At 43.0% G+C, this 18,238-nt stretch overlaps 1 protein-coding gene across 1 annotated transcript; it reads right to left on the minus strand.

The window, feature by feature from the left end:
• Window positions 1-3,880: 3,880 nt before the first annotated feature.
• Window positions 3,881-11,603, minus strand: DDX47 (DEAD-box helicase 47; the record flags this gene model as incomplete). The annotated part of the gene is made up of 12 exons (XM_079549402.1): window positions 3,881-4,003; window positions 4,100-4,229; window positions 4,732-4,802; window positions 6,132-6,269; window positions 6,561-6,707; window positions 6,866-6,982; window positions 7,113-7,184; window positions 7,699-7,817; window positions 8,286-8,357; window positions 9,033-9,221; window positions 11,117-11,210; window positions 11,514-11,603. 12 exons carry the CDS (start codon window positions 11,601-11,603, stop codon window positions 3,881-3,883), a joined length of 1,362 nt encoding a protein of 453 aa, XP_079405528.1.
• Between the last annotated feature and the right edge of the window lie 6,635 nt (window positions 11,604-18,238).

Below are 18,238 nucleotides of genomic sequence, written 5' to 3' on the forward strand. Positions count from 1 at the left end.
CTTTTTCCTGTGCTTGGCACAACTGTGAATGTTTTCTAATTTCAGCTTCACTTCATAAACAGTCCTTCCAGATTCCCAATCACTTCTTACTCAGAGTTCCTACCTAAACTAAGGCTCTTCAAAGCACAGATAAATGGTTCATGCTAGAATGTTATCACATACAGCTCACTCTCTTTGTCATCTCTATTTCAGGGGGTTTGCAATCATAGAACGCACTTCATGTTCTGGACCATGGTGGAATTGCAAAGAATGCTACCTTTTGGCAGCTATCCTCTCAATATTTATGCAGAATAACAAAAAAAAAAAAAAAAAAGGAAACTCCAGTTTTGGTTTCCTACAGATAGGTCTGCACACAACACTACTTTCATCCCTGACACCAGTGTTCAATTTCACTCTTCCTCCCCAAAGGCTCTTCCCACCTCTGCTGTCTCTGTAACATTAAATTGAAAGACACAATATCCCCGTTCTTTACTGCTTGACGTAGACATCTGTGCAGCATTAGAAATCAAAACTATAAAGCATTTTTTATATCATTACAAGCACATAAACAATCATGTCATCGACTTTGGGAAGTACAGAACTGTTTCAAACTGCAAACATCTCTTCTGAAGGTATCTTGAGAATACGATTTTTATTGAACTGTTTGAATTTCAACTATAAAAACTGGCAGGTTGTTCTAGCCTGATCCTGCTTTATGGCACCAAGATTAATCCTTCACCTCAGCTCTCTGATGTGCAGAGGCTTGAGAGGCTCTCACAGAAGTGTGCTTCAGAATTACCCCCTAAGTGTCCACCTGACTGAATAAACACACTGGCAGTAGTTCTTATACAGAAGCACGAAGCCAAACACATATCGGTACTGGTGTTTTCTATTATCCAGAGGGACAGGTCTTCTTCTTTTTTCTCCCTTCATGTCTCATTAAACCATCTACAGATTTTCCTTTAGTCTGGATGTGAGATGTTTTGACTAAATTTTATCTTTAGACACTCCCTATCCTACTTCAGTTATACAAACACCCTCCAGCCCAACCCTCATAACATCTTCACGGTATGAAACTATTTCCTGTCACTTCAACCTGTTGAGATATTTTTGGTTGAAATTGAATGTGCATACCTGTAGCAGGTAGGCGAGGCACCAGTGAGAATGTGGGTGGCGGCAGACCTTTGCTTTTCTTGTGCCAAGGACTTCTACGGTTTGTCGTGCCACCCAAAGGGAGGTGGCCAACTGTCCAGGGGTGACTCAAGGAGTGACTCTACATCCTTTTTATAAGGAGTAAACTACTACTCTCCTGCACTACTCTTGCCAGTAGAAGACCTTTGATCCCAAGAAGGGTCATGACAGATCCTCCCTGCTGATGCAATCTTCCACCCAACAAATGAGTAGAGGCCCTGTCAATTAAGCATCAGCAATTTCCAGAAAGAATGACTCTGTCCCACCTCCTCCAGCAGTAAAATTGCCCTTCACATCACTTTATAAGGTTGACTCTGTTTGCCACCTAAGTTACATTGCTAGGATATTATTGACAGGCTTATCATCAAGAGACTACGGACTCAGAGAGGTATAATCTTTGTTTGTTGATAGCAGGTCCAATCCTGTTCAGTTTGTGAATCACTGCATTCAACTATCTGCAAACCAGAAGAGCAGTTGAGAGCTCCCTTGCTCCACAGCATTTGCATCTCATGCTCACTCAAATTCCTCTATTTTCTCATCTCTGGTATATCACAGATTGGCCGCAGTTGGAAGGGACTTCAAGGATGATGAATCTCCAACCCCCCTGCCACATGCAGGGCCACCAGCCTCCACATTTCATACTAGACCAGGCTGCCCAGGGCCCCATCTAACCTAGCCTTGAACACCTCCAGGGATGGGGCATCCACAGATTCTCTGGGCAGCCTGTTCCAGCACCTCACCACTCTCATGGTAAAGAGCTTCCCCCTGACATCCAACCTAAATCTTCCCTCCCTCAACTTAAAACCATTTCCCTCTGTCCTGAAGTTATCAATCCTTTCAAAGAGTTGATTCCCCTCCTGTTTGTAGGCTCCTGTTAGGTACTGCAGTGATGTCACCCCACAGCCTTCTTTTCTCCAGGCTGAATAAGCCCAGCTCCCTCAGCCTGTCTTCGTAGGGGAGGTGCTCCAGTCCCCTGATCATCTCTGTGGCCCTCCTCTGGACCCTCTCTAACAGCTCCCTGTCTTTCTTTACTTTCTTATCTTACGGCTATTTCCTCTTACATAAGGGAATGACTACTAAAGGCACGTGCAGAATTAATATACTTTGTCGTTTTGCCTCTCTGCAGCAAGATCAATAAAAGATTTGCACACTCTTCCTCAACTGTAAGAATATTTTCAGCTGTCAACAGACCTGAGTTCTGTAGCATTATGTATGTGCCACTGAGCCTACACTGCTTTAGAATTATCATACTTGAAAGTGAATATTTGGAAAATTTGAGTAAACTACTAGAAAAGAAGGACAGAGGACACAGACACTTCTCACAACAGTGAGTACATCTCTTCCTCATTAAGAGAAAAGACAACATAATACATGTTGCCTCTATTTCAAAATAGCTTAGTCAAAACCCACCTTTTCTAGAATGTCTTGCCTCAAAAGTATAAGAACATTCTGACCAGAATAAATGTATATTAAGATACATGCTAATACTATGAAATACCAATTTTGCCATTTTTCAGTATTGCAGTAGTTCTTGATTTCCATTTACACCTTAAACAATACAATTTTGAACACCGTCTTTCATAAGCAGAAAGTCCAAGTTTTTTTTTATTCTGATGGGCACTAAATTTCTGTGTTGAATGATCATGAAGCAGCTTCTCACCTACCTCCTGCCCAAGAAAAGTGGCAAGTGCAAAAAAATTTATTGCCAATGGGAACTAGCATTAACCTTCTAGCCTGTAGTGAAGTACACTTCTTCCATTTTTGCAAGTCGATAAGACTCTGAACTCGATACAAGACAGAAAAACTACCAGAGGAATAAACAGGGCAATGCAAAAGAACCCCTTCAAAACCTGTTTGTCTGTCACCCAGCTCATGGGCTGTTTTTCTATGTAAATACTACCCTCTTGTGTTAGTTTGTAAGTATTACAAGAATTAATCGCAAAACCACAAAAGAAAACCAACAAAAAAAAAAACCTCAGCCACCAAATGCAGACCTACCCTTGGCCTTACCAATCGTTACATACTCTCAACTGAATTCCAGGCTGTGAACAGTCCAACCAGCCAGAACAGGCTCTCTCTGTTGGATCACTCTTCACCTGACCCACTCAAGGTATTTATGTGACATCTGAATCAGTAGTAAGAATGATGTAAGAGCAAAACCTTCTGGTAGAGCTGATATTAGAAATAAGCAAAACAGGTCAGTGACAATACAAATAAAACCAATTTGCTTTAAAATTAAGCTATATTTGGAGTTCTCTGAATCACATGTCCTTTCAGTAAGGCAAAATCATCATAGATGTACAGTGGAAACTTGGTTACTTCTTTAAGCTTTCTCATCTCTTCCTTCTGGCAATCCAATTTGATCCCAGAGGTACTCAGTGATTCTGGATACTGAGACAGAGGCGGCAGCAATGGGAAAGCTGCACCCACCTTTTTGGGGATAAGCTGGGCCATACCATACAGGCTTCCATTCCCTAAGGGACAACTTGGCTTCACTGAAAGACTGACACCATTATACCACAATGACCAAGCTCAGTCAGTAAACAGTGAAGCAGAAGAGAGGAAGATCTTTTAGGCCTTTTCCAGACTGACTGCCCAATGCAACATTAAGCAGTTCTGAAAAAAATCCACTGCAGATGGCTGTGAAGACTATTTTTGCCAAGCTCGTGTAGCCATAAACAGGAAAGTAAAAGTTTGTCCAAACACTGAGCTAGAAGGCTTTTCGTTTCTTCTTTTTCCCACCTGCCACCTTCTTCCTTACACCAAGAGCTTCTTCTGTATCATCATCATCACCATTCCGAGATCGCTTCTTCTCTCCCTGTTCCCTCAGCTCCTGCAATACAATCAAGAGATTGATTAAAGAGTTAAGGCAGACAAGGAAATTCAGACCAGCACTGAGAGTACACAAGGATGAAGTGTCACCACTCACCATTCGAGCAAACCTCTGGGCCTCAGCCACACGCTCTGTTAGCATCATAACTTCCTCCTCTTGCATGGGGAATGCTGGCAGCTTCTTGCCAATCAGGTGCTCAATGCGCTGAAACAGCTCTACGTCATACCTGAAAAAAGATGCTAGCCTGGACCAGCCCAACCGGGACGCCTTCATAGTTACCTCTGTCCACAGACACTGCCCCTAATTGCAGATATTTTGTTGGCTTGTGCTAGTGCAGAGCAACTCTTAGATACATCCCAATAATGTCATCCTTCAGGGTGGCTTTGCTGATTTACCTGAGAAGTATCTGGGCACAGACTTCATTCAGCAGTTATAAAAACACGAAAACCTATTTAACCTGTATCACTTATTACAAAAAAAATGTACACATATTATGCAGTGAAGTTATAAACAAATAGTTCCAATAATTGCATAGCTGCTTCTAGAATTTATCTTAGATCTTTCTCTCTCCCCTACCTGAACTTTGAATGCTCTCCTTTTTCACTAAAGAAATCCAACTGGTCCCTCAAAATGAAACACGGTATTTTCCTCTCATCAAGGATGAGGCCAATGCACTCTGCTTTGAAAGACAACTGGGAAGAATAAGTCTGCGACATTTAAACACTTACTGTGTGACAAATGTGATTGATTTGCCAGATCTTCCAGCTCGAGCTGTTCTTCCAACACGATGAATGTAATCCTGAAAGCAATTTTCTTGATAAGCGATAGGACATACACAACACGCAAAGAGTTTGGGGAAGAGTTGGGGCAGATCCACCCTTATGATTGTTTCTTTCTTTACGGGGAGAAAAGAGTCAGGATTTGATACACTAACTGTATGCAGTATTAAAAGTTTGATAAGACATTGGCTTGTGGAAGTGTGTATTTGGTTTCAATCTTTGCTTGCTTTCTAAAAGAAAAGACCACTACTCAAGACCTTAGGACAGAAGCTGTGAGACACGGATGCTAATGGAACTATCACTTCCTCAGAAAGCTAATACTGAAAATAAAATCAAGCCAATGCTTCTGCCTTCATTCTCAGGATTTAGTTTTCTACCTAGCCTGTCTTGGACATAGACATGCACAATGAAAGGCAGAATGAACGAGAACAGTTTGGAAGCTTCCACTGAGAGCATTCCGTTTATATGATTCTGGGCTGTTTTCCAGGTTTTATACTGCATTATGGAAGTCAAAACACTCCATGCTACTGGCAGTACCTGTGGGTATCACTAAATCATGAGAACACTCAGGACATGTTCTATGACACAGTAAGCTGAAAGGGAGGTGCACAAAAACTGTAATGATGTCATTCATGTGGCTGCTTCCCAACTTTAACTTTTGCCTTTCCATAATGACAAAATCAATTTCTCCAAGGATGAGCCACCTTTTTTTTTGTTTGCAGTGCATGGTGCTTTTGATCTATACAGGAAATAGCAGCAAATCTTGAAGCGTATGTCAATGGTGTGCTTTCTGAAACCAAGCTTATGAGCAAGGCCACATCCACAAGATAATACTATGCTTTCTACAAAGAAGAAAGCTAGTAACTCACATTTTTCAGCTTGCTATACATCTGTGATATGGAAGTGGAACATATCAAAGATACCATTCTTGATCAATTGAGCATGTGGGATAATTTTATATTTTAAACACAGCTTAAGCCTGGATTGCAGGAACACAGATGTCTACTTGAAGCCTGTACTATGTTAAAACTATTTCTGAAAAGTCTGTAATCTGTTCAATGCAGTATTACAAAACACTCTTGAGCAGAAATACCAAGACAAAGAACATCCCTCATTTCTCCTCTTCTCTTATGGCTTCAGTTTTGCAACCCAGATCAGGCCACTCAAACTGAGATATCAACTCAGTCTTTGAGGCCAAACAACTTCTTTTCATCTACATGAGAGTGAACTACATGCCCCGTCAGCAGAATGAAAGAAAAGAAGAAAAAGTTGTCTTTCTTCCTTTGCCTAGCTTCAACACTATACTTCCTGGTGATAGAGGATCCTCAGCTGGCACACAGACTACTTACCTTAGAGTGCGTAGGAATATCAAAGTTTATCACCACATCCACATGTGGGATATCCAGACCTCTGCTTGCAACATCAGTAGCCAGCAGAATAGACCGTGCCTTTGCCTTGAACTTGTTTAAAGAGCCCAAGCGTTTGTTCTGGAAGAGGGGTGGACAGAAAGGAAATGAGAGAATGTTCACTCTGGTTAATATGCTCTTGTTGAAATACTGACAGGGATGAACTGTAGCAGAAACCACTCAAAAAGAAAAATCTCACTTCTCTAATTACACAAATCAGCAATGGCATCCACATTAGATTAACATCTATGGATCAGTCCAGTCCACTAACTGTGAAATGCTTCTGCAAGGTAGCTGTGACTCAGTATGGTATAGTCCATTTTCCAAGTGACATGTTTCCTGTCTAGTCCATCCTGTGAGATATGCCCATACCTGACTCATCTGCCCATGGAGAGGAATAGCAGTGAACCCAAGGTTACGGAGCAGTAGTGCAGTCCTCTGAGTATTGTTACACGTACTACAGAATACCATGAAAGAATTTCCAGCTAGTTCATTCAAAATATAAACCAGGTAGCTATCCTGTAAAGAGAGGGGGAAAAAAGAGAAATTAATAAAAAAATAATAAAATATGCTACATAAAGAGTAATTTAACTATAAAGGCAGAGAAAATACTTTGCAGATGTAGGAATAGTAAGACTAGACATAGAATAGGAAAGAAACAGAAGAAGCGGCGATACCTTGAATTTGGATGGGATGAAAATGTAGTACTGCTGTAGCTTTTCAACCGTCTGATATTTGGAAGAAACAGCACATTTAACAGGATTCTTCAGAGCAGCGCGCTGGAGTTTTTGAACCTAGGAAGATCAAAGTAAATCAATACTACAAGCTTCTGACAAAGTCTCTGTCCTTGTATCTACATCAGACAGTCTACTTGACAGTACAGCCTGATGAAAGAATAATTAAAGGAAAGTACTCGCCTCTCACCTGCTTGGTCATGGTGGCAGAAAACAGGAACGTCTTCCTGTCTCGAGGAATCACTTTCAGTATCTTATCTACCTGCAGAAGGAAAATGGAAAGAGAAATGCTGAGTACAACAGCAGTCAAGACATTAGTCTTCCAAATATAACAGCCATCCAAGAGAAGAGTGCTGCATGCACTCATGCAACTTTAGCTCACAGAAGGCACAAGTTTCCCCTTTCTCATGGGAAGCTTTGGGCTGATGCTTTGTTGATAGTTAAGTAGCACAGACTCCAGAAGTCAAACAGCAGTATAAAAAACAAGCAGTATTCCTGCAGCAGGGTGCACATGACTGACATTTATTGTAGAACACAATGTCAGGCATTTCAGAGGAACCAGCTGACTTCACAGACAAAATGCCTCCTTACTTGCTAGCTAGTACTCTGCAGAACTCCTCTAGGTTTAGCTCTCACTACAGGCTTCCATGCAATTACGAGATCTTAGTTACAAGTTGCCACTGACTTCCTCAGAACTGCATTTTCTACATGACTGCATGTAATGATTTAAAGGGACTTGTATGGCATTCCAAAAAGCTCCTTCAGCACATTTCTACCTCTGTCTCAAAATCCATGTTAAGGATCCGGTCAGCTTCATCCATCACTAGGAACTTCAGAGCTCGTAAGTTGAAGCCCTTGGTGTTCTCAAGGTGATCCACTAGACGGCCAGGAGTTGCTACAAGGGAGTCAGAGAGAGCCAGTTAAGAATTAAAACCAAAGACCCAAAGAAGTAAGAGTTATCAGTTACAGAAATGAATTATTCACCAAATGTGAGTATAAGTAGGTTGCTTTGAGATAAGCACTATTTCATCCTTGAAGTGTTTTGAAGTAAGACAAGGCTCCATGAAGAATGCCCATCCTCCCCACTCCCACGAAGCAAAACAGACAGCAGATGAGATGTACTAAGAATGAGACCATGGTTTTGAATACTTCAGGAGAGATAAAGGCAATCCAGCAGGAATGCTATGGAATGAGCTCGTGGCAGCAAGGCTATTGGGGCCCATTTTAGAAACATTAACATCTCAAGATTCAACAAATGAAGGATGTATTCCTGCTACCCCAAAGACACAAAAGCTTCTGCAACGCTTTGGATGACTGTAATCTAATTATATTCATACCCCATACCTTGTGTATATTGACTTACCAATTATAATATGTGGTTTCTTGGCTAAGGCCAGAGACTGAGACATTGAGTCAATTCCACCGACAATAACCGCTGCAGAACAAACAGAGCACAGTGAATACCTCTGTTTATCACCAGCCAACCTCTAGAGAATAATGTGCTTATTTTTACTCCCTGCCACGCACAACTCTACACAAATGAAAATTTTGCTTTCTTTATGAGAATTCACTCTATTTTAGCATATGCCTGACCATTCCAGGCCTCTTAAGCCACACACTGAAGCCCCTACCAGCCTCACTTATTTTGTCACAGTTGAAGAGCTAGAGGCAGAGTCTACTCTGCAGCCTAACTCAACCTCAGAATCTGAGAAGTCTTAAAATATCCCAAGAACTTCTATGTCAGCAGCAAATATTAAAAAAAAAAACAAAAACAAAAAAAACAGACTGTCTGTGGGAAAGATTAAACTACATCATATACAGCAGAGCTCTATGCAATGTAACACCAATACAAACTTACTGCTGGGGAGATTCTTCACTATTCCATCTTTAGCAGTTTGGACATTAAATGCTGAAGAGCTGCAGTTATCCATAAGGGAAGACCACACAGTTAACAGTAGTTTCTCTCCTGTAACTGATATCAGCATCACAAAACTCTTACACCTTGTATTCAACCCTCCATACAACCATTGTCTACTCTTTCCTTTGTACTCCGGGAGCTGATCTTCAAGCCTTCAAAACAAAAATATTCCAGTATCACAAGGCTACTTACCACTGTGGACACCAATTGAGGACCCAAGAGCTTCAAACTGCTCTGAAATTTGGAAGGCCAGCTCTCTTGTTGGCGTAAGGACAAGAGCAAATAATCGCTGAGGTGCATCCAGCAGTGCTTGAAGAATTGGCAAAGCAAATGCTCCTGTTTTCCCAGAGCCGGTTTCTGCTAGTCCAATGATATCTCTGCCTACAAGGCATAGCAAGGAGAGCAAAAAGTGTTACAAATCTGTATTAAATACAGTGGATTTCAAAGAACTGTGCAATAAAGCATAGGAGTTCGCTAAGAATAAGAAGAATAGCCTCAGCAATAAATCCCCTCCCTCATTCCCCCAAAAAGGGCAAGAAACAAAAAAGGTGAAAGAAAACAGAAAGAGGTAACCGCAAATTTCAAAACATCTATAGAGAATTCTAAAGTGTAACTTCATTTGTACATTATAAGTTATACTCCTAATTCTTTTCAATTATGTTTCCGGGTAACATAACAGTGTTCTTATATCTCAAAAGCCACAATGTATTTTATGCTGTAGATGAAAACAATAATCAAATCTGCTTGCAGCCAGCAAACATTAGGATGGGAAGTGCCCTACCCCAAAAAAAGCAACACTGTAGAATTCATCTGTAGGATTCATTCTCACTTGCTAAATTCCAACAGCTAAGAACATGCTGCCAACAGGCTGTAAACCAAAGAAAACTCAGGAATGTTATCTTTTCTTTTGCTTTTGAAGAGAATCTTCTATATGTATTAAAAGAGTCTGACAACAGTTAAGCGCCAGCACATAGCAGGCAATGAAAAGCCATTTCCATTTTAAAACCAGTGTCACTACATTATGCTTCTGTCTGATGGACTCTTTCTGAATAAGAGATATTCTAGAAGTAGAAATATTTGCTAAATTTAGTAAGGTATTTTCCAGTCTTCCAGGACGTTTACAGAAAGACACTGTGGCTTTGTTATTTCTTTCTCCAGAAATCTGATTTCATGGCATCTCCAACTTCAGAGGCAAATTCTCTAGATCTCTAACAGAAGAGGCACAGCCTCAAGCATGCCAGAAGTGTCCAGCATACCCCTGTGTAGTTCAGAAAGACCACAGGCGATGCTGACTAGTAGCTCAAAAGACTGGGAACAGTTATATTTACCATGGAGTGCCAAAACTATCCAATATAGTGAACAGACAAGAACCTACGCACTAATGTGAAAGCTTGAAATTGAAGGCAATGTTACAAGAGAAATTAACATTCCAGCTCCATCAGAGAAGGACACAAGAACAAAGATCAAAATTACTTCTATATACAGAACTTCCACAAGGAAGATGGGAAAATGGCCTCAGCCCTGCCACTTCACAGAATCATTAAGGCTGAAAAGACCACTAAGATCACTTAATCCAACCATCATCCCATCCCCACCATGCCCCTAATAGTCCATGTACTTCAGTACCACATCCATGCATTTCTTGATCACTTCCAGAGACAGTGACTCTATCACCTACCTCAGCAGCCTGCTCTCCACTTTCTGAGAATAAACTTTTTCCTAATATCCAACCTGAATCTCCACTGGCACAACATAAGCCATAAGCTTTTGTCCTGTCTTTGTTGTCTGGGAGAAAAGACAACTCCCAGCTCCCCACAACCTCCTTTCAGGTCACTGCTGAGAGTGTTAAGGTCTCAGTCTTCTCCAAGCCTCCTCCAGACAAACAACCTCAGTTCCTTCAGCCGCTCTCCATCAGACTTGTGCTCCAGACCCTTCATAGCTTTGTTGCCTTTCTTCTGGACATGCTCCAGGGCCTCCTCATCTTTCTTGTAGTGAGGGGCCAAGAAACGAACACAGCACTTGAGGTGTGGGCACTCACCAGTGCTGAATACAGAGGGATGGTCACCTCCCTGCTCCTGCTGGCTGCATTATTGCTGATATAAGCCAGGATGCCGTTGGCCTTCTTGGCCACCTGAGCACACTGCTGGCTGACATTCAGCCAGCTGTCAGCTAACACTCCCAGACCGTTTTCATTTGCTCAGTTTGTGCGAAATGGATTCGCACAGAGTTTTTGGGGAAGTCATCCCCACACTACGGATGGGAAACATGCTGCTCACCCTGCAGAGCCACAGGAATAGCTTCCACTTGAATCTTCGTTGGTACCTTCCATCCCAGCTGGTCACAAGCTTCACACAGGACATCCGTCACTCCCTGAGTATCATCGAAAAGAGTGGGAAACAAAGCATCAGTGAGCAACGAACGAAGTCACCAATCAAATACGTACTGTAACACAGTCGAGCTTGTCTCCATCACAGCCAATCCCCAAACCCGGGCCCGCGCAGCACCGCAGCGACATCCGCGCACGTGGTCGCCCCATCACCGGCACTGGCGGCTCCGCCGAGCATGGGGCAGCTCCTCCCCTCTCCCCGCCGCAGGCCTCATCTGCCGAGGCGAGGGCAGGCGGATGCTTCTCGAGAGCGGCGCGGACCGCAGCGAGCCCCAGCTCCGCCTCACCAGGTCCTTGAAGCTCCGCGCCTCTTCCACCACCGGCACCTCCTCAGCTTCCAGCCCGGCCGCCTTCCCCGGCTCCCCTGCCGCCGCCATGTTGGACCGTCCCTCCGGCGCGGCGCAGGGCACGCCGGGAGCTGTAGTCTCCCAGGGGCCGCAGCGGAGGGGCGGGGCCGGGCGCGGAGTCTCAGCCGGCCGCCATTGTGTGGCGGTCCGTCACGGCGCTGTGATGCCGCCGCGTGGCGGTACTCGCGGTCAGAGTTCTGGCAGCGCGGGTCGTGCCTGAAGTAATAAACTGATTAGGTTTTTTCTTTGGTTGCAGTCCAGGGTAAGGGTGGCTTTCTGGGGCTGTGAGGTCACACCGCTGGCTCATGTCCAGCTGCCACCCAGCAGTAACCCCAAGTCCTTTTATGCAGGGCTGTGCTCCATCCTTATGTCCCCGAGCCTGTACTGATAGTGGGGGTTGCCACGACCCAGGTGCAGACCTTGGATTTGTTGGATGTCATGAAGTCCACCTGTGCCCACTGCTCAGCCTGTCCAAGTCTCTCTGGATGGCATCCTGTCCCTCAGGCACGTTGACCACACCACACATCTTGGTGTCATCCACCAGCTACCGAGGTGCACTTGATCCCACTGTTGACATCATTGATGAAGGTATTAAAGAGCATCGATCCCAGCACTGACCCCTGAGGGACACCACTCATTGCTGATCTCCATTCAGGCAGATACTGAGCCATTGACCACCACTCTCTAGGTACAATCTCGTAACCAGTTCCTCATCAGACACTCCACCTGTCAAATCCATATCTTTCCAATTTGGAGAGAAGGATGTTGTGAGGCACCATGTCAAAGATCTTACTGAAGTTCAGACAGGCTACATCAGTGGTTCTTTTGTCCATTGGTGCAGTTATGCCATGGGTATCCAATCTTTCAGAGAGGAATTGTCTTGTGGGCCATGTATATGTAGGCCACATCAAAATAAATGCCCCCATGGAATTTACAACCAATACAAAGAGCACAATAACACCATTTGATAGAGCAAATTCTCAACTGCAAAACACTATTTTTCAGCATAGCCACACCATTAGATACACATTTTTGTCAGCAATGAGCAAGAGTCTGCATGCCACTCATTAAAACCTGCTCTGATGGAGGTGACCCACTGTCGCTGTCGCCACTGCTGAAATGCACCACCCACCAATTCACATATCCACAGTCTGGTCTCCACAGGCATTCAGCAAACATCAAAGAATGGCACCCATTCAACTTTTTTTTCAGCCATTTTTTCAGCATGGAGGAATTCAATGAAAAATCTTTTCTTCCTATACACTTCCATGTTAGTCACCAATATGCCAAACTGCCTTTCCACTGCCATCTGAAACACAGCAACAAAATATAATGGGATATTGGTGAGAAGGTTCAATGTCTACTACTATACCACTAACATTTGCCTCTGATATCATGGGCTAACACGACAAAATAGGAGGCATTATTTTCAGAGCAGATCTCATAGACTATGTTATATGGTTAATGTATATAAGTAACAAAATGATTTTATTCTTTAGTATTTTTATTAAAAAAAAGAAAAGGGCACAAGAACCATAAAACTAGCAGGCTATTTGACTTTATTTTGTCAAACTAGTGTATCTATCTGGTTCAATGGAAGCAGATGCAATTCTTAGTGAATTCTCAAGGTGCTCATCAGAGATTTTTGTGAAATTTTACTCTTATACTTCATCCTTTATAAGAATTGTTCACAAACGTATTTGGCACATACTACCAAATAGCGATGACATGAATAAGGCATGGATGTGAAGTGAGAGATGTTTTTCTCTGGTAAGAGAGGTCTTACAGTAAGTCTAGTAAAGAGATGCAATCAGATCTTACTTTAAGTGGACTATCTGATTGCAACTCTAAACATTCCATTTGAAAATTCATAGGTAGCATATTCATGTCATATGAAAATAGAACTGCAAATATAACTTTTTTTTTTCTTTCTTATTTACAGTCTATTCTCAAATTCTTTTAGCAAAACAGAAAGCAGAGCTGTATGTTCACAAGAATGTGTTTAGCCAATGTAACAAAATGCATAGAGTTTGGGCAGCCTGGTCTAGTGGTTGGTGATTCTGCTCCTGTTAGGGGGGTTGAAACTAGGTGATCTTTGAGGTCCTTTTCAATCCAGGCCATTCTACGAATCTATGATTCTAAGATTCTGTGATTCTATGATGCTTCTATGATTTGCCACAAATTGAGTTAGTACTGTGCTGTGCCTTCCCTGTGTCCCAGTTTCAGCTCAAACAGTGCTGATCACATACTGATGTTTGGTCATTGCTGGCCACAGGTTGGACATGCCTGAGTTGTGTCATCAAAGAAAGGCACTAAGTTGATCAAGTTGATGCCCTTGATGAAGCCATGCTGGTTATCCTATATCACCTCTCTCTCTTCCATATGCTTAGCTTAGCTTCCAGGAGGATCTTCTCCATGACCTTCCCCTGCACTGAGGTGAGGCTAACAGGTGTGTAGTTCCCTGAGTTGTGCTTTCTACCCTTCTTAAAAATGGATGTGACATTGCCTTCACAACTTCGAAGAGCTGGAAACAACAAAACACACTTAACTGTAGAAATAGAGCACAAAATGAGGGAATGAGAGTTGGGAATGGAAGCCAGCATTCCCCACCTCTTATGATAGGTGCTGTTGCTGACCAAACAGGGAACCTGTGAAAGGTGGAAATAATGATGAATTTAGTGGCCTTTGAGGAAAATATGTCATAACTGTCATTCCTGAGCTGCCTATTTTCCATCTGGTCCATCTGGTCGAGTGTGGCCTCTCTGGTCTGTAGTCCCAACACTGAGTGCAGCAGGGCACCCTCACAACTAGGTGAATGTCCTTTGCTCTATGGAAAATGGATGTTAACATGTCAGAGAGCTTGGGCCTGGAAGAGACAGCAGAGCTGATGACAAAACAGAACTTGTGACAGCATTTGTGAGCAGACCTCCATCTCTCTTGCCACTCGGGAAACCAAACTGGGTGTGCCCACAATGAAAATGCTGACGTTCATGAGCATCTGTCACTGGATTCCTAGTGTGCGATTTCCTCTGCTCCCAGAACAATGAGGAAAGTTAGAGGAAATCCGAACAAACTCTCTGCATGACAGGGAAAGGAAAGGAAACCTGGAACAATTCACTGGGCAGCAGTGGAAATGAACTTGCTGCATCCCACTGTGCTCAGGAGCAGTGATTTAAAAGCAAACAAACAAACAAACAAAAAGAAAACACTCAGTGTAGACGCTAGCTATGACCACACAGCTAAAAAACTATAACAGTTTGAACCATGAGCTTGCTGTTCATCTTTAGTGCTAAAGGTTAGGCCTGGCCAGTACATAAGACATGAGCCCTTTCTGTGAGATGCCTCAGGAAATGGAGTTAGGGATGTGACAGGAAGGCGCTCACTCTTTGTTGAGCTTGCTTCTCAGATAATACGGTAAGTGCTGATCTGGTGGGGGCAGGGGGATCACTTCACCATCTATTCTGATACATTTCAGTTTGGGTAATTCTATTTTGTTAGTAAATGTGCTTTGAATGAAAGTTTCTGACTGTCCTAAACTCTCAAGAAAATCCCTGTGTGTGATAAAAAATGTATCGCTTCTGAATGATGATTCTCTTTTTGTGCTTCTCAAAACAGGGCACCATAAGTCACACTGGACTTCAACATTTTCACTGCAGGGATTTCAGTCTTGGCCTTTGAACAAGCACATTCCTAACCCTACTGCATGTTAAAAGCTTATTCTTCTGTAGGAAGTGCAGTGTGGGCACATACATGCATGGGCAAATTTTAATTCAGATGTAATAGCAACTATTCCCTCTGTACTCAGCAGTGGTGAGGTTGCATCTCAGGTATTGTGCTCAGTTTTGGGCCCATCACTACAAGAATGACATTGAAGCCCTGAGCGTGTCCAGAGAAGGGTAACAGAGCTGCGAGGGGTCTGGAGCGGCTGAGGGGACTGGGATTTTTCAGTTTGGAGAAGAGGTGTTCAGGGGAGGTTTTATTGCTCCCTACAGTGACCAGAAAGGAGGATGAGGAGAGATGGGGGTCAGCTTCTTCTTCCAAGTAATGGAGAGAGAATGGCCTCAAGTTGCACCAGGGGAGGTTCAGGTTGTATATTAGGAAAAATTTCTTCTCTGAAGGAGTGGTGGTACATTGGAACAGACTGCCCAGGTAGCTTTGGGGTGACCATCTCTGGAGGTGTTCAAGAAACATGTGGATGTGGCATTAAGGACATGGTTATTTGGTATGGCGAGGCTGCACTGATGGTTGGACAGGATATTCTTAGTGCTCTTTTTCAACCTTAATGATTCTATGATTCTGTGATTCTGTTTCATGAGCGATGCACGCTAACACAAGATGGACAATGTATGTAATAGATCACAGTTGATGATAAATAATTCAATCTACTCATCAGGATGCCTAGTGAGAGGCTATTGGCATATCCTCATACCCTGACTCTGTTCAGACTCCTTTACTATAAATAACTTCTATTATGCTTTCATACTATGGGAGTTTGCATTAAAATGGTTATTGTATTACTGCTTTGTCATTGGATCATTCTTCCCTGCAGCATTTTCAATAAAAGGAGAGTAAGAGTGTCAACAAGATAACTGCCAGCCCAGGCTAATGATCAACACACACACTTCTCCAAGCCCAGCTACTGAAGGAAGGGTTCAAGCAGCATATCTGTGAATTTGAAGAGTAAATAACTACTGTGGAAAAGCTGCTTATGTAAGGCATTTCCCCTAGATGCTGCTTTTAATTCTATATTGAAATCAAGCCATTAAGTGGAAAGGGAATGAGACCTGTCCAGCAAAGTATGGTACCTTAGGTTCTGTCACACTCTCACATCTGCACTGCACAACAACACATATCCTGACCTCAAGTGAAGGATTAACCTAGGAAAAAAACAGAACAGAAGCAGGATTTTTTGGTCATGTAGCTGGAATGGAAGTAAAAGTGTCTCTCATTTGTCCTTAGCTGCTGAAACAGTGCAGGGCTGTGCTGAGCAAAGCAAACCAGCCCTCATGAAGCAATGAGCTGTCCACTTCATATTCTTCATTCGGATCAGCTCATTCAGAGCTGTGTTGTTGTTTCTATGTTGTTCCCTGTATAGTGGTACACAGACAAAAGTGACATTGCCAGAAAATTGAGAAGGTAGGAGAAATAGTCTGTGATGAAAACATCTTTCTCGAAAGAATGGTGAAGTCATAACCATCCTTGTGGAGCTGGCTCATGAGATGTTGGAGCACTAAGAAAAATGTTGCACTAGGCCTGCCTTTGCATAGCATGCAGTTCACACCCCAAAACCACACATGTACTTGCATATATACACCTTGAGATGTGTGTGTGTCAGAGGCCAGCATGCACACCAGGATGTGCACTCACAAAGACACAAATATATACACTCATACACATTGTTGAAATTGTTGAAATTGAGTGGTTGAGGCAAGGGCAGGAAAGTGATCACATGCAGGTGTGCAGAGAGATACTAACACAAAAGTACTTCATATTCATTTAATTGAACTAGCAGTGTACTTTCCCCTTACAGCAAAGAAGCATGGGCATTACAGACAACTCAGTCACATTCTGAGGGACAAAAGCTTTTGTTTTACACATCAAAACACATGTTGAAGTTGTGAGAGGGAGAGACAGCTTGAGAAGGAGTTGAGCTTTGTGAGTTGAAGTATAGCCCTTCCCAAGAGTTTATTCGGTGCGATAGAATTGCAAATCATCTTCTTCATCATTTTGATTCACAAACCCCAAGTGAAGTTCCCCTCACTATTTGGATTCTACTCATGGGGGTGGAATTGTCCCTGCATTAAGTTCTCTGGTTGTCTCAAGCTAGATTTTGGGGGTTCTTCTTTCTATCTCTTCCAGGTACTGACATGATCTCCACCACCACAGCACCTGAGCACTTCAGAATATTTGTCCCAGAAACATCCTTGCGAGGTAGAGAAGTGCTACTATTCCCATTTTTGCATGGAGAACTGAGGCACTGAGGTGCTGAAAATCACAAAGGACATCCTTAGCAGGACAGTCACTCGAAATTGAGTCCAGGTCATTCCTCCTGCTTCCTCAGTGCTCTGAACCCTGAATCATCCTCCTTTTCTTCACCTTTGTTGACTATTAGTACCAGTGTATATATATTGCTGATGTGAAGCCTTCCCTGGGAAGCATTGCTAAGCATATGTGTAGCTCTGTGCGTGCTGCCTCCTCCCTCCCCAGACAACCGGTGTGGGTCTCACAGGCTGTTTGACTGCACAGAGAGCAGCACTATCACCTCTCAGGTGTGCTTTCTCTCAGACAGTCTCCAGCTCAGAGCATAACACCAGCATATTCTTCCCTCCGTGCTCCAAGAGTTATACTGACTCTTCTCCCCAGAGAGTCTCCTGAGGCAGGCTCTGGTCCCAGGGTCATTGACCCATCTCCCTGTTTTGGTTTCTAAGATCTGTCAGTGATTAACCACAGTTCATCTGTCTTATAACTATCAGCATTCATCTTTCCCTTTCCTACAGAGACTTACCCTCACAGCCAAAGAACTTGTAACTTGCTCTCACTTGCCACAGACTTGCTTTGCCTCTAAGAACAGCTGCACTCCCTTGGAGCAGAGACCTCTTTTTAAAAGGAAAACAAAATACTTAAATAAAATATCAAAACTTTAAAATACAATATCAAAACTTTGA

The sequence above is a fragment of the Tetrao urogallus genome (assembly GCF_951394365.1).
Source record: "Tetrao urogallus genome assembly, chromosome: 1".
NCBI lineage: Eukaryota > Metazoa > Chordata > Aves > Galliformes > Phasianidae > Tetrao > Tetrao urogallus.